Raw genomic sequence first — 17,047 nt, forward strand, 5'->3', positions numbered from 1 at the left:
CCGTGCCACCTGTTTTCTTTGTCTCACCTGTGTTCTCCTGTGTCCTGTTGTCTCTCTTTTTCCTGTCAGTCATGTGTTCCTGTGTCTCTGTGTCTCACCTGTGTCTCTCCTGTGTTCTCTGTGTCTACCTGCTGTCTCACCTGTGTCTCACCTGTGTACCTGTGTTCTCCTGTGTCTTCCGTGTCTCACTCTGTCTGTGTCTCACTCCTCTGTGTTTCTCCTGTTGCTCTCCTGTGTCTCACCTGTGTCTCTCATGTGTTTCTCCTGTTGTCTCTCCTGTGTCTCACCTGTGTCTCACCTGTGTCTCACCTGTGTTTCTCCTGTTGTCTCACCTGTGTCTCACCTGTGTCTCTCCTGTGTCTCTCCTGTGTCTCACCTGTGTCTCTCCTGTGTTTCTCCTGTGTCTCACCTGTGTGTCTCACCTGTGTCTTCCTGTGTTCTCCTGTTCTCCTGTGTCTCACTGGTTCTCCTGTGTCTCACTGTGTCTCTCCTGTGTTCTCCTGTGTCTCACCTGTGTCTCTCCTGTGTCTCACCTGTGTTTCTCCTGTTGTCTCTCCTGTTGTCTCTCCTGTGTCTCTCCTTGTCTCACCTGTGTCTCTCCTGTGTCTCTCCTGTTGTCTCACCTGTGTCTCTCCTGTTGTCTCTCCTGTGTCTCTCCTGTGTCTCACCTGCTGTCCCACCTGTGTCTCTGTGTCCTCCTGTTGTCTCACCTGTGTCTCTCCTGTGTCTCTCCTGTGTTCTCCTGTTGTCTCACCTGTGTCTCTCCTGTTGTCTCTCCTGTGTTCTCCTGTGTCTCCTGGTCTCCTGTGTTCTCCTGTGTTCTGTGTTTCACCTGGTCTCTCCTGGTCTCTCCTGTTGTCTCACCTGTGTCTCTCCTGTGTCTCTCCTGTGTCTCTCCTGTTGTCTCACCTGTGTCTCACCTGTGTCTCTCCTGTGTCTCACCTGTGTCTCACCTGTGTCTCTCCTGTGTTTCTCCTGTTGTCTCTCCTGTGTCTCTCCTGTTGTCTCTCCTGTGTCTCTCCTGTTGTCTCTCCTGTGTCTCACCAGTCTCTCCTGTGTTTCTCCTGTTGTCTCACCTGTGTCTCTCCTGTTGTCTCTCCTGTGTCTCTCCTGTTGTCTCACCTGTGTCTCACCTGTGTCTCTCCTGTGTCTCACCTGTGTTCTCGTTGTTCTCCTGTTGTCTCACCTGTGTCTCTCCTGTGTTTCACCTGTGTCTCTCCTGTTGTCTCACCTGTGTTTCTCCTGTTGTCTCTCCTGTTGTCTCTCCTGTGTCTCTCCTGTGTCTCACCTGTGTCTCACCTGTGTCTCTCCTGTGTCTCTCCTGTTGTCTCACCTGTGTCTCTCGTGTTCTCCTGTTCTCCTGTGTCTCACCCTGTCCCACCTGTGTCTCCTGTGTCTCTCCTGTTGTCTCACCTGGTTGTTTCTCTGTGTCTCCTGTGTTCTCCTGTGTGTGTCTCTTTGTCCTCCTGTCTCTGTGTTTCTGTCTCCTGTTCTCTTGTCTCACCGTGTTCTCCTGTTGTCTCTCCTGTGTTCTCCTGTTGTCTCACCTGTGTCTCCTGTGTCTCACCTGTGTCTCCTGTGTCTCACCTGTGTCTCTCTGTTGTCTCCTGTCCCTGTGTCTCCTGTTTTCACCTGTTCTCCCTGTTGTCTCACCTGTGTCCTGTCTCTCCTGTGTCTCCCTGTTTCTCCTTTTCTCTTGTCTCTCCTGTCTCTCACCTGGTTGTGTTCTCCTGTGCTCTCCTGTTCTCCTGTTGTTCACCTGTGTCTCTCCTGTTGTCTCTCCTGTGTCTCTCCTGTTGTCTCACCTGTGTCTCTCCTGTGTCTCACCTGTGTTCTCCTTGTCTCTCCTTCGTGTGTTGCTCTCCTTCTCACCTGGCCTGTTCTGTCTGTTCCTGGACCGCTCTGTCTCACCTGTGTTCTCTGTTGTCTCACCTGCTGTCCCACCTGTGTCTCTCCTGTGTCTCACCTGTGTCTCTCCTGTTGTCTCTCCTGTGTCTCACCTGTTGTCTCTCCTGTGTCTCTCCTGGTGTCTCTCCTGTGTCTCTCCTGTGTCCCACCTGTGTCTCTCCTGTGTCTCACCTGTGTTTCTCCTGTTGTCTCACCTGTGTCTCACCTGTGTCTCTCCTGTGTTTCTCCTGTTGTCTCTCCTGTTGTCTCTCCTGTGTCTCACCTGCTGTCTCACCTGTGTCTCTCCTGTGTCTCTCCTGTGCTGGTCGTCTCACCTGCTGTCTCATCTCCTGTGTTCTCCTGTGTCTCTCCTGTGTTTCTCCTGTGTCTCACCTGTGTCTCTCCTGTGTTTCTCCTGTGTCTCACCTGCTGTCTCACCTGTGTCTCTTGTGTCTCACCTGTGTCTCACCTGTGTCTCTCCTGTGTCTCACCTGTCTGTGCTCTGTGTTCTCCTGTGTTCTCTGTGTTCATGCTGTCCCACCTGTGTTCTCCGTGTCTCACCTGTGTTCTCTGTTGTCTCTCCTGTTCTCCTGTGTCTCACTGCTGTCCCACCTGTGTTCTCTGTGTTCTCTGTTGTCTCACCTTGTCTGTGTCTCTCCTGTGTTCTCCTGTTTCTCGTGTCCTTCTCTGTCTCCTGTTCTCCTGCACCTGTTCTGTCTACCTGGTCTCTGTGTCTCCTGTGTCTCCTGTCTGTCTACCTCTCTTCTCACCTGTGTCTCACCTGTGTCTCTCCTGTGTTTCTCCTGTTGTCTCTCCTGTTGTCTCACCTGTGCTCTGTGTCCTCCTGTGTTCTCCTGTTGTCTCCCGCCTCTTCCCCCTCTGTGTGTTGCCGTCTCCTGTTTCTTGTCTCACCTGTGTTCTCTGTTGTCTCTCCTGTGTCTCCTGTGTCTCACTGTCCTCCTGTGTTCTCCTGTCTCACCGTGTCTCTGTGCCTCCTGTGTTTCTGTTGTCTCACCTGGCTCTCTGTTGTCTCTCCTGTGTCTCTCCTGTGTTTCACCTGTGTTCTCCTGTGTCTCTCTGTGTCTCACCTGTGTCTCTCCTGTGTTCTCCTGTTGTCTCACCTGTGTTCCTTCCTTGGCGTTGTCACTGTCTGTTTCTTTGTCTCTCTGTGCTCTTCACCCTCCTGTTCCTGTCTCCTCTCTGTGTCTCTGTGTCTCACCTGTGTCTTGTCTCTCCTGTGTTCTCCGGTCTCTCCTGTGTCTCACCTGTGTCTCCTTTGTCTCTCCTGTGTCTCACCTGTGTTTCTCCTGTTGTCTCTCCTGTGTCTCACCTGCTGTCCCACCTGTGTCTCTCCTGTGTCTCACCTGTGTCTCTCCTGTTGTCTCACCTGTGTCTCTCCTGTTGTCTCACCTGCTGTCCCACCTGTCTCTCCTGTGTCTCACCTGTGTCTCACCTGCTGTCTCACCTGTGTCTCACCTGTGTTTCTCCTGTAGTCTCTCCTGTTGTCTCTCCTGTGTCTCTCCTGTGTCTCACCTGTGTTTCTCCTGTTGTCTCTCCTGTGTCTCTCCTGTGTCTCTCCTGTTGTCTCTCCTTGTCTCTCCTGTGTTCTCCTGTGTTTCTCCTGTTGTCTCTCCTGTGTCTCACCTGTGTCTCTCCTGTGTTTCTCCTGGTGTCTCTCCTGTGTCTCTCCTGTGTCCCACCTGTGTCTCTCCTGTGTCTCCCTGTGTTTCTCCTGTTGTCTCACCTGTGTTCTCTGTGTTTCTCCTGTTGTCTCCCCTGTTGTCTCTCCTGTGTCTCACCTGTGTCTCACCTGTGTCTCTCCTGTGTCTCACCTGTGTCTCTCCTGTGTCTCTCCTGTGTCTCACCTGCTGTCTCACCTGTGTCTCACCTGTGTCTCTCCTGTGTTCTCCCTGTCTCTCCTGTTGTCTCTCCTGTGTCTCACCTGTGTCTCCTGTGTCTCACCTGCTGTCTCACCTGTGTCTCACCTGTGTCTCTCCTGTTGTCTCTCCTGTGTCTCACCTGTGTCTCACCTGTGTCTCTCCTGTGTTTCTCCTGTTGTCTCTGTGTCTCACTCTCCTGTGTTTCTCCTTTGTCTCTCCTGTGTCTCACCTGTGTCTCACCTGTGTTTCTCCTGTTGTCTCTCCTGTGTCTCTCCTGTGTCTCACCTGTGTCTCTCCTGTGTTTCTCCTGTGTCTCTCCTGTGTCTCTCCTGTGTCTCACCTGTGTCTCACCTGTGTTTCTCCTGTTGTCTCTCCTGTGTCTCACCTGTGTCTCTCTGTGTTGTCTCGTTCTTTCTTGTCCGTTTTCTGTGTCTCTCCTGTGTCTCTCCTGTGTCTCTCCTGGTTTCTCCTGTGTCTCACCTGTTCTCCTGTGTCTCACCTGTGTCTCTGTGTCTCTCCTGTGTCTCCTGTGTCTCACCTGTTCCCCTGTGTCTCACCTGTGTTTCTCCTGTTGTCTCTCGTGTCTCCCTGTGTCTCACCTGTGTCTCTGTTCTCCTTGTCTCCCTGTGTCTCCCTGTGTCTCTCCTGTGTCTCTCCTGTGTCTCCTGTGTTTCCTGTGTCTCACCTGTGTTTCTCTCCTGTGTCTCTCCTGTGTCTCACCTGTGTCTCTCCTGTTGTCTCTCCTGTGTCTCTCCTGTGTCTCTCCTGTGTCTCACCTGTGTCTCTCCTGTGTCTCACCTGTGTTTCTCCTGTTGTCTCTCCTGTTGTCTCTCCTGTGTCTCTCCTGTGTCTCACCTGTGTCTCTCCTGTGTCTCACCTGTGTCTCTCCTGTGTTTCTCCTGTTGTCTCTCCTGTTGTCTCTCCTGTGTCTCACCTGTGTCTCTCCTGTGTCTCACCTGTGTCTCTCCTGTTGTCTCTCCTGTGTCTCTCCTGTGTCTCACCTGTGTCTCTCCTGTGTCTCTCTCTCAGACTGTCCTCCAGCAAGTCGACAGCAGCTGTTGCAGTCCCGAGGTGCTTGGTTGCCTAGTGACTGTCACTACTAGGTGATAATGATGCAGTTGGTGATGTCTCCTGACGGACAGATCAGGACGGGGACACATGATGACGGGGACACATGATTGGTGTTTGAGATGTTTGTGGTGTCACAGATGTGATGTCATCAAACATCAAACCAACAGGATGTTCATTGGTCTGACATCACTTCCTGTGTCGATGTTTTCAGCAGAGATGCTAAGTCCATGCTAACATGATGATAACACAATAAGTACATAGGTAGGACAGACGTACCAATGTCCGTCCCTCCGTCCGTCCCATTCTGATGAACACGATATTGTAAGAAGACTTTGAGGACATTTCTTCATGTAGATTTCAGAGGTCAAAGGTCGGACCTGCACTGGAGGGATTCAACCGTTGGACATGTGATGTAAATAAACGACTCTTCAGTGAATCATTTCGATTCTCAGCTTGTTAAAATCATGATTAAAATGAACAATGAAAAGTAATTATCACACAGCATCAGTATTAGACAATCATAGGACACATTTAGATGACATTTATTTGATGAACTGTTTAAGTACAGTATTCAGAACCCTGCAGGGTTTTAAAATCATTAGAAGCTTGAAACTGAATTCTTGGCTCAGGTCGAGTTCTTCGTTGCACATTTTCGACGCTTCCTGTGAACGAACAGACAAACTTCCCCCTAAAACTGCTGCACTGTAAATATAATATTATACTTCACTCCTAGTTACTTCATTTTTGGAACCAACACCAGCCCTCATAAATTCTACGACAATATTCATAAATTGTCCGAATTTAACCCTTTAATTGCCCGTTTGTTTACATGATACCACCATTGTTTGATATTAATAGAAAGAAAGAAAGAAAAAGTGTGATGGACATCTGGAAATACAAGAGACTGGAACACCAAATTTGTCTTTGTGTATTTTAATCTGGGCTTTCTGCAGAAAGGATCAACACAGAGAGTCACAGGGATCTCAGAGTGAAGATGCAGAACAGTCAAATGCAAGGATCTTATATAAGAGAACTAAGGCTGTCTCTCTGAGCCAGTTCAGACTGGTTCTGTAGACACAGAAATCAGATTTACATGTGTCCTTTGGAGATAGAGCAGACATCCATTCAGTTCTTTGGAGAGTAAATAAGTGACAAAAAGGTCATAAAGGTTTCAGGTCACAAACAGGTCAGGTCATAAAAGTCTCAAACAGGTCTGCAAAGACTTACCTTTCAACTACAAAATAGTTTTCAACCACACTTAGTTAATTTTTCCACTACAAGTGAATGCTGCCAAACTAACTGCCAGCAGACAGGCAATGACACAATATTTGATATGTATGTTAAATGATAATTAGGGCCTGAGCACAGATGGTGCAAGGAACCTATTTTAAAGGAATTTGTATTATTCCTCAGTGAAAATGCATGAGGGCCTTGGGACCATCGATACTGGCACATACACATGCTTAAAAAATAACAACGTTCAGTAATTAATAGGCTTGATTTTGCCCAGATGTGGCCCTTGGGCGGTCCGCTCCTGTTTGCCAAATCTGGCCCACATCGCTCTGATAGGCTTTCATATCAAGACGTCTTTTTTCAAACTGCAGGCACTGCAGTGTGATCTCTCTGACGTCCGGCCGAGCACGCACTAACAGGCTTTCATCGGAAGCTGTTGCTCTTGCACTTTGGTCCAATCACGCCGTGCCTATGACCTCGCCACTCTCCCATCCGGCTAGGTGCATTATGTCCATGAGGGTCCTCACTAAGATCAAGTGTTTCTCCAGAAGAAAAATGTTCGGAATGTTTAGTTTTTGTTTGTAAAGTCAGAGAAAAAACCCACTAAAGAGATTTTACAGGAAGAGAAAAGAGACCTCAAAGACCTGTCCATGTAGCGACATCTAGTGGTGAAGTGTCATGTTGCGGCTGAAAGATGCAAAGTGTTTGATTACATAAGGACATTCAACCTAAATCACAATGACTTGACTCACAAGTTAAACATTAGCTTATCAATGTGGGTGCAAGGTAAGAGTTTACTTGAATTCCACTGCTGTCTCTACACATTGACATTGCATAACTGCTACTCTTTTTTTATAATGTTCTTTTTGTGTTTTATTTAGTAATTACAGATCACTGCTCTCCAAAATAAAAGCAAGTTAAAGGTGCTGGCACTGAGTTAAAGTAAAGAAATCTGATTGGTGCATGTTCCATCAGAGACGTCCAACCAAAAAGAATAAATCAAACAAAGTGTGAGTTTCTTCTCACATATCTTTGTGCCATATTATCCTGGAAAGACTCGTTATCTACAACTCCAGCTCAGAGTTCAACACGTGAGCCGCTGCCTGGTTCACGTTACATAACTGTACTGCTGCTGCTGCTGCCGCTATATAGCAAACACGGAAGTTTCCCTCAGTGCCTGCAAACCCCCTCCGACTCCGAGCCGTCCGTCGTCTGCCGTGAAGGAGCCTGGCTGCACAAACATCCAGCTCTCAGTAAGTGTTTCAGAGATATGCCTGGCGTTTTAATCCAAAGCAGATGTTTCAGAACAACTGTTTTCACAACCGGAGTATTGCTGTGGTTTTTGTGAGAAAGGAGTTTCAGCAGAACCCTGAGTTCATGTCCATGTCTGCACATGTCTGCTCTTCCAACAACACTTCACACTGAGGAACCTCACAACACATCTGTGCTCTTTCAGCATCACACTAATCGCAGTAAGTGCAGAGATGAAAGTTTGAATTTAGATATTTAAAGTGACAGGACACTGATTCAATCAGGAACAGATCAGAACAGCACATGTATCTTTTCAAGAGTTTTTCCTGCATAGAGAATGCGAGGCAGCCGACTCCATCAAATTTTGTTCTGTAGAATCATTTCTATACAAATGCTTTGGTTATTTGATTCATGTTTGGACCATAAAACAGGTTCTGTCAGTAATTTCCTGCTCCTCTCTGTGTCTCTATCATTCACACTGTGCACTGCCAACGGAGTCTGGGGTTGGACTGCCATCTCCAAACCTCACCTAAGATCTTTCCAGGGGCAGCTGGTCAGTAGGGGGCGCCCAACCACTCTTAACATGAGGAAGAATCACGTAGACCTTCATATTATAAAGGATTTGAAAAATACTATATGTTTTTATTAGGGCTGTCAAAATTAACGCGTCAACGCGGGATGATTAATTTGTGGAATTGACGCGTTAATTGTTTTAACACATTGACGCATGCGCAGATTGAGCCGCTCCATGTACAGACTGGTCAACGTGTTCAGTCCAACACGAGACGCTCAGTCAGGACTCAGTGTTAGAATGAGCGACACGCAGACACGATCCGACTCCATCGACTCAGAACCAAACACACGACCGGACGTTTGTCACCTGAATCCTCCCAATAACACATGAACTGTGAACCAGTTCCCAGTTCATCTTCATCTGCATGAACTGAACTGGGAACTGGTTCTTTTTAAGTGTGAACTGGCTCAACACTGCTTCTGCAGATGGGCTCAGATTCAGATTTCACATTCACATTTAAATGTGTAAAGGTTTGGTTGTTTGTTTGATTTAAAAAAGAAAAGAAAAAAGTTTTAGTCAATCATCCTATATTTGCTAAAAAAAAAAAAAAGAGCAAAGGTTAAGAAGCCTGGATTGTTTAGGATGATGGTTCTTTGAGTTTGATAAAAAATAATGTTCTGAATTACATCATCCTATGTTTGCTCAGAGGCAAAGCAAAGAGACAGACACATGTAATTATGGTGTGGTAGGTTTTAGTTTGATTTAATTACATTTTTCAATCTTAATAACTATCATTTGGACTTTAAAACAAATGTTAAATGTATATATCCACCTGTCATTTATCTTTCCGTTCCCACAACAATATACAGAGAAAATGGGGATTTATTGGGGAATTTAGAAATGGTGATTAATCTGATTAAAAATTGTAATTGTTGGATAGCCCTAGTTTTTATATGAAATGTGTTGTGCCATAATGCATTAAACGTGATACCATAAAATGGTGTGCCTTTCGGCATTCAATAAATTTGGTTATCAAAATAAAATATTAAATATTAATATTTTATTATTAATATTAAATAATAACTTTAATTGATTAAAGTTACCTCGGGGCACCACCCTTCAAAGGAAGGGAAAAGATAGCCAATTTATTGATTAAGTCTCATAAAGGTACTAACTACAAATTTGGAACTATGATTAACAATTAAATTAATAACTATAACCAAAATTACCATATAGATAGTTAGCTAAGTTGAAGGATATGGAGTTCTTGACAGTGTAGAGGTTGGCGAAATTCACTTATGCAACATTAATGAAAAAACATTTGTGAAAGAAAAACATTTATTATGAATATAATAAAGTATAAAAACACAAATTACTCACGGTGTAATTACTAAACAAAGATAGGCATGTGAGTATACATGTGTGTGTGTCTGTGTGAGTCAGCGTGCTCTCAAAATGGCGGCTGGCCACTTTGAAGATAACACCCTTCCACCTATTGGAATGTTTACGACCTGTAGAGATAATGAGGTGAAGAGTTATGCGTGTGTCTGTGTGTGTCTGTGTGTGTCTGTGTGTGTCTGTGTGTGTCTGTGTGTGTGTGTGTGTGTGTGTGCCAAATTAGAGGAAGTTACTAGATGCATGCACGGAAGGACTGAAGAGCATAACTAACATTAACTTTCTCAACAACTTGTAACCACAATATCACAACACAAATCAAACTTATAAACATCACACAGAATCGAATAAACAGTCTTTGCTTAGCCTAGTATAATTATTAAGCCCAGTTGTGTTACCCGTCCGTGGAAAGGAAAACGAGTCACTGTGCAGTTCGCAGTTCTGTGAAGTCGTCGGCTGGTTCGTGGCTCCCGCCTTAGTGATTCTGTTGAGCTGTGTAGCTCAGTTGCTGGTTGAAGTTTTCCAGCAGGACATCGAGTCGCTGCTTGAAGGGTTGGCAGAGCTTGGAGTGCGAGGAGGTTTCCTTGGTGAGATGAGCTGGAAGCTGCACCTTTGTGCTCCTCTCGAAGAGTTGGATGGGAAGAGAAGATGTGAGCTGGAGAAGAGGCTCCACAGCCTTCTCTCCTTGGAGGGATTGTAGGAAGAGGACAGAAGAGGGGGAACAGGCCTTATATTGGCCCGGTGACCTCACAGGTCATGGGGTCCAGAGTGACCAATGGGAGTTGAAACCTGTGTCCTTGGGGGGGTTTTCACACCTCTGTGTGACGTTGATGCCCCCTGGGAGACTTGCTCTGGTTTCCTCCGGAACAAAGGAACATGCGGCTTCAGGCTTTGACTGAACATGGAGGCCGAACTTTGGTTTCCCAAAAACCATGTCCCAACAAATGTAAACGATAAGTATTATATATTTAGTGTGTGACATGTATAATCTGCAATAAAAGGAAGATTAAAAGATACAAAATATTTTACGTTGTCTAAATGGGTGACGTGATGTATTTCCGCTTAAGGGAGGGGCTTCTCAGTTGAAGTTGTCACACATTCACGTTCATTCAAACCTTACGAGGGTAAAGTGGGCGGGGTTACATACGGTTAACAAAGGACAAAGAGTTCAGGTCACACACGATCACGGAGTTAATGACAAATGGGGACGGAAACTTCGAAAGACAGAGGAAGACAATATCCCAGATCGTTTTTGAGAAGAGGGTTTGCTAACCGCATGCAACGAAACCAATGCTCTATTTTGCTTTCCCTGCCTCCTATTTCAAACAGCAGGATCAGATCTAGCATGGATCCAGATGGGTAAGACTGATCTAAAGCACCTTCTAGGAAGGGCAAAGAAGCATGAGCAAACTATGGTCCACATTAACAATGCAAGGCAGCGCGCCATGTGATCAGGAGTGAGGACTCTGTCTCTATCCAATCGGATGAAACAATGCACATATCCACCCAGTAACAGCTGGTGCTTGTGATGCGCTACATTGACAAAGCCCATAATGTGCTAAAAGGGTTTTTTGAACTTATGCCTCTCCAAAGTGCCACAGCACTTCTGAAAAGGTTCAGCTCATTTCCCAGGAGTATGACGGCGTCCTGAGAGGAGCCACAGGCGGTGAGCATAGGAAGGTGCAAGATGTGCATATGGATGCACACTCCGTCCACTGCTATGCTCACCAACTTAACCTCATTATGCATCTAGAGCAGCGATCACCAAGCTTTTCGAGCCCAAGATCACTTTTTAATTCCAAACGTAAGCTGAGATCTACCACCAGGATATCTCCCAAGAAACCCACTTAGGGTCATATTGATGCAATTTCTGTAAAGGCTGAATGTACGATCATAAATAAACACAAAGAAAGGCAGTTGTGCAACTTTATCTATTCAATGCACTAAATTCACATTAATATCAATTCATATTTACAGCATCTGTTCAGTGCACAATATTTAGCTTCAGTTCCACAACATGTTCTGCAGAGGAGCTGCTGCAGCACAATGTGTTCAATGGGCTTTGATTTGAATATGGTCATAAATATGATTATTTCCTTGTATGAAAGAAGTCCCTTGTACTCAAATAAATACCAGTACTACACAGTATGAAGCCGTGCGTCTTCCGCTCCTGCAAATATTTCACAATATAATCTCCTTTTTAAACAAAAGATTGGATTCCGTCAACAGAAACGCTGGAGTGCTTTTATTTTGAAACGCACACAGAAAGTGGTTTTAACATTTTAAAATGCATGTTTGTGACATAAGTTCAAAAGATAAATATTCAAACTCAGGTAAAAGATAATTTTCTCTTTTTATTCTTCTGTGAAACACAACGTTTATCTGTCTATGACACAAACGTATTTACAACACTTCCCGAACCCGTTTCAAAGTAAAAGCACTCCAGCGTTTCACTTTCTGAATCCATTCCTTTGATCTCACGGGGCTTTGATTGTTATCGACAGACCGGGAGGTGCTCGTCTTCAGACCGTAGAGTCCTGGTGTTTAGTTTAGTACATGAATCCACTTGTTTCGAAGGCAAAGCAGGAGATAAACCAGCAGCTCCGCCGCCGGTAACCGACACGCTGCCGTGTGAACAACAGACACACAGCTGATCTGCGGCGCGACGCAGACAGTGAGTCCAGAGATCGACCGAAAGAAATCAGGTGAATTAATACGTATATTCTGCTGTTATTGTAATACTGCTGATATTGTGTTAATATATAAATACAGACCATTTAATGTTTATGATTCTTGTACAACTTAAGTAATTCAACGTTTCTGGACAATTTAACAAGCAGCTAAAGAGGAACTTTTCCCTTCTGGCTCCGTTCAGAGAGTCCCTCCCTACTCTCTGTGGACAACGTGGCTGCACTGTAAAACAAATGATTTTTTATGTGTTTATTATTGTAATAGCATGTATAATGTAAAGGTGGCTCATATCTCCATATGTTTTGATGTTAGTGTTACGGTCTGTTGTAATAGCCCTGTCATCTTGAGTTATCAGACAGATAATACCATGTTCGTAGGTAAGCGGGGGGGGGGGGGTCACAGGCTCGAGGCAGGTTGCTGCACTTACCAGGCCTGGGCTAGATACAGTGTGTGGGATTGGCTACTATATAATATGAATAATTAACATATATTCATACGATTACTTTGTACTATACCATGCCATACTATATTATACTCTCTCCATATTGTATTAAAATGGTGCATTTGGTTTTTTTTAGGTTTGTGATCCTATCTCCATATGGAGAGGTTCTCTTTGATGATGAGTTCAGGAACAGCAGAACTGTGCCTCGGCACCAACTCTTCACAGGCAACCACCTACAGGACACCTCAGAGACTGCAGCTCTGCTGAAGATCCTCATCTCTCCTCCAAGGACTACAGCTGAATCTCAAGGTGCTTCTCAACACTGAAGTCAGGACCTTCCTCAGGAACACAGTGTCACAGGATCGTCTCCCTGCCTCGGCCATGCTCTCTGTGGAAGAGACACTTGTCAAAGACATTACCGACTTCAACCAAGTTGTACAAAAAGTAAAGCGGAGGTGTTGAATCCAGAGTATTTTTATTTCCTTTTGAACACATTGCTGTGATACTATGTGAACTATGTCGTGTTTCCTTTTTTGTTTAAAATGGTGTTTTAATTTTGATGATAAAAAACCCACATAGAAATTCAATTCACAGATTGGCAGTAACTTATTGATGCTTTAACAATATAAATATATCATTTTTTCCTGCTGAGTAAGTAGTTGGTTGGTTATAGCTCATCTGTTGATTGGCAACTGAATTTCACTGAGAAATATTGTGATAAGAAAGAATCCTCCTCCCTCAGACATATGGCTATCTACTGCTCCAGATCAATCCGCTCTCTGAAACTCCTCTGCTTCTTCAAACTCCTCGGTAGCCTCAGTAGAATATCAGTCACACGTAAGAAGCCATCTCACAGTCAGCACTAAAACGTTTAAAAGTATAAAGTAGCTCAAAATAGACTGTTCTTTAAACCAAGTTGTTTGAGTTGATGCATTGTGTTGAACTGAAAACCTCCGTTCAGAAGGACCTTCTAACATCCTCAAGTGTCTTGTCTGGATTCCTTTTCAGAGATGTACCGAACCAGCCTCGTGTCACTCGCAGTGCTGCTGTGCTCTGCACTCTTGGTAGATGGAGGGAAAGTCTTGGTGTTCCCTGTAGATGGAAGCCACTGGATCAACATGAAAGTCCTCATCGAGGAGCTTCACTCAAGAGGGCATGAGATCACAGTTCTGCGACCGTTAGACAGCTGGTACATCAAGCAAGATTCTCCCCACTACAAGTCCATCACTATTAAATCCTCAACTGGTTTTGATGAGGAAAACTTTGGCACATTAATATCTTCAATGGTGAACATGCGTCTGGAAGGTGCATCCCTTTGGAAATACATATCTCTGCAGTACAAAAAATTTAACGTGTTGTATGTCATACATAAGCAGCTGCTTGAGATGTTGGAGGAGATGTTCCAGGACACCAAACTGATGCAGAGCCTTCACGATGCCAATTATGATTTGGTTCTGACAGATCCTGCTATTGGTGGAGGGGTGCTTCTGGGTCACCGCTTGGGTCTTCCACTTGTCTTAAATGTGAGGTGGACCATTCAGGGTGAGGGACATCAGGCAATAGCACCATCCCCAGTCTCATATGTCCCAATACAAGAGACAGAGCTGACTGACAAGATGACCTTCACCCAGAGAGTCAACAACTTCCTCTTCTATTTATTTACATGTTTTCAAATTTGGTACACTGTGGATTCAAACTACAAACCTTTTGTCCATCGTCACTTCGGCAGTGACGTACATTACATGGAGCTGTTCCAAGCGGCAGATATCTGGCTGATGAGGAACGATTTTACCTTTGAGTTCCCAAGACCCACAATGCCAAACATCATCTACATGTCGGGGTTTCAGTGCAAACCCTCCAAGCCTCTGTCCAAAGAACTTGAGGAGTTTGTCCAGAGCTCTGGTGAACATGGTGTCATTGTTATGACGTTGGGAACCCTGGTGGCAAACCTTCCAGAGGACGTCACTGACGACATCGCAGCAGCTTTTGCCCAACTTCCTCAAAAGGTGATCTGGAGGCACAAAGGAAAAAGACCGTCCACTCTTGGGAACAACACCTTACTCTTAGACTGGCTGCCTCAGAATGACCTCCTGGGTCACCCCAAGACCAGACTGTTTGTGGCCCATGGAGGAACCAATGGAATACAGGAGGCTGTCTACCACGGCGTTCCCCTGGTGGGCCTGCCTCTCATGTTTGATCAGCCTGACAACTTCTTCAAGATGAAAGTAAGAGGTGTGGCCAAAGTCATGGACATTGCAACTGTGAACAGAGAGAACTTCTTGGAGGCTCTCAAGGAGGTTCTCTATGAACCGAGCTACAGGGAGAACATGAGGAAGCTGTCCAACCTGCAGAGAGATCAGCCCATAAAACCACTGGACCATGCCGTATTCTGGATCGAGTTCGTCATGAGGCACAAGGGGGCGCCGCACCTCAGGACAGAGTCTTATAAGATGTCCACGGTCCAGTACTATTCCATTGATGTCATTGCCTGTCTGCTGGCAGTTAGTGTGGCAGCATTCACTCTTTTTATTTCTGTCGTCAAGTTTTTGTGGTGCAGAGTGTTTTACAGAAGCAAAGTCAAAAATGAATGAGTGTGCTGCAAAATTTCAGAATTTTAAGATCTGAATTTTGATTCATGAAAACGATACTAAATCTTTCACTAGTGTGCAGCTGAATGCACCAACTTCACACTGTCTCACCACCTCAGCACCGTGCGCAGAGTTTTCAACAGTTGCCACTGCCAACAGCCAACAACTCATTTCAGTCAAACCTGCTACTTTACCTTTATATACTTATTCATTATTAATGTTTGATTCAAATAAAACTGTTTTGATAAACACGTTGGGATTCTCTAAGCATTTATATTTAAGAGTCCACTGCGAAGGAGTAGCTGCCACTCAACAAAATCCCGACTGTTTGCTGTCCTGGCTCCCAAACGGTGGAACGAGCTCCCCATTGACATTAGGACAGAAAGTCTACACGTCTTCCTCCGCAGACTAAGGACACATCTCTTCAGACTATACCTTGGTTAAGAAGATTATGTCTAATAACCATCTTTAACTCCGGTGTTTATATATAAAATCTAGAAAATTCCTCCTGCCGAGAAATTTTGAATGTGTGCCTAGTGCTCGAGACAGACATTTATAAAAGCTGCATGTTTACAACATGATCCAGGTTGGTGAGAGAGAGAGAGACGTTGCCATTTTGAGGGAGAGAGAGAAAGACGGATCCAAACCCTTGGGAGCCGATCCAAACAGCCAGCAAAACAACAAACAAAAATTGTATGACACCAAAGGCTAAAGATAAATCCGACTGGCTACTGGCTTGTATGGCTGTCTACAGACTGCCATGTGGCCGCTCAGTAGTCATCCTCAATACCTCTTCGCCTTCTAAAAACGTGCTGCTACTTGAATCGCAGCATCAAAGACATCAAAGGAATCTGTCCTGGCTAAACACGCTGGAAAAGAGAAAGCTACACCCTAGCAAAGCCCTTGAACAACGTGCGATTATTCAAAAACTATAATTCCTATCTCTGAAATAAAAACACTGTGAGCATCCCAAGACGTTGCCGAACAAATATATATATTTTTTAATGGTAAGAGTAAAAAGATTTGACAGTGGGAGTGAATTAGAAACGTTTGGCTTCTTCCAGAAAATTCCTCTCAAAATTAACATTAGACCCAATGGGGAAGAGACAGCTCTATGCTCTTCCGCAGTCCCCGAACAACTGCTTCTTTCTCAAAAACTATAAGTCGTATCTGTGAAATAAAAACCCTGTGAGAATCCCAAGACTTTGCCGAACACACAGATATATTTTTTATTGGTTAGAGTTAAGAAATGGGACTGTGGGAGCGAGTTAGAAAAGTTTGACTTTCGGGCTCCTTACCGATATTTCCTCTCTAAATTAACATGAGACCCAATGGAGAGCTCAGAGAACTAAAGTATAAAAAATGCATACAGCCAAATGTTTAGCTCTGATATATTTAATAGTGACATTTCTGCGAAGCTAACACGTTTTCCTACGTTTTGGTCTAAAAATCATGTATGAAAACCTCCATTTGTGACTTTGAAAGCAGTTTAGACTGAATGAAATCTGTCCTGCTCCACTCTCACTCTAAATGGGCGAGACCTTGACTCCCATTCATTTATTTTGGGCTGTTTTTGGCAATTTTTGAATTTTAAAATGAAATGCACTGACATATGGCAGCTACATGTAGCACTTGCAGTTTGGCTTTTTGAAGCTTAATTGCACTTGCATGATTCTTGCTGTTCTGGGTTTGTTGCCTCATGGTTGAATGAAATTATTGTAATTCACTTTGGATAAAACTGACTTAAGATAATATGTAATGAAATGTATTTTCCATGTACACCCACTGATGTTTATGAGCTTAATGTACGATCAAACATATTCATTATTCTCATTTACGTTGCACATTTTTACAGAAAAGTCACTTCAGAGAAGCATCACAAAAACACATTCAAACATGGTAACAGGCTTCTGTCTTATGAGGAATCGCTCAATATAATTTTACACTTTAAAATGTCCTTCAATGCTTTTTGTACAATGACTAACAATACAAATGATTGTCAAATGTTTTAAAATAAAAGATACTTAAAATATATGAAAAATAAATAATGCATAACAGTCGAACTCAGTTCAATTCTTGACAAACTGTGATTTTA

At 44.4% G+C, this 17,047-nt stretch overlaps 2 protein-coding genes across 3 annotated transcripts in view; both read left to right on the forward strand.

The window, feature by feature from the left end:
- The window catches only part of tti2 (TELO2 interacting protein 2), a 9,900-nt gene extending 4,623 nt beyond the window's left edge, over positions 1 to 5,277 (forward strand). For both annotated transcript variants that reach the window (XM_035165290.2, XM_035165291.2), the window contains one exon: positions 4,797 to 5,277. In XM_035165290.2, coding sequence (XP_035021181.1) covers positions 4,797 to 4,874 — 78 coding nt within the window. In that variant the 3' untranslated portion in view covers positions 4,875 to 5,277. The remainder of the gene's footprint in view (positions 1 to 4,796) is intronic.
- Positions 5,278 to 6,870: 1,593 nt separating this feature from the next.
- LOC118114703 (UDP-glucuronosyltransferase 2A2-like) lies at positions 6,871 to 15,201 on the forward strand. The gene is made up of 2 exons (XM_035165287.2): positions 6,871 to 7,324; positions 13,373 to 15,201. Exon 2 carries the CDS (start codon positions 13,375 to 13,377, stop codon positions 14,953 to 14,955), a length of 1,581 nt encoding a protein of 526 aa, XP_035021178.2. The 5' UTR covers positions 6,871 to 7,324; positions 13,373 to 13,374; the 3' UTR covers positions 14,956 to 15,201.
- Positions 15,202 to 17,047: the final 1,846 nt, after the last annotated feature.

This window comes from Hippoglossus stenolepis, chromosome 9 (assembly GCF_022539355.2).
Source record: "Hippoglossus stenolepis isolate QCI-W04-F060 chromosome 9, HSTE1.2, whole genome shotgun sequence".
NCBI lineage: Eukaryota > Metazoa > Chordata > Actinopteri > Pleuronectiformes > Pleuronectidae > Hippoglossus > Hippoglossus stenolepis.

Coding starts and splice junctions, on each gene's coding strand:
- LOC118114703 (XM_035165287.2), top strand. CDS start 13,375: ATGTACCGAACCAGCCTCGTGTCACTCGCAGTGCTGCTGTGCTCTGCA.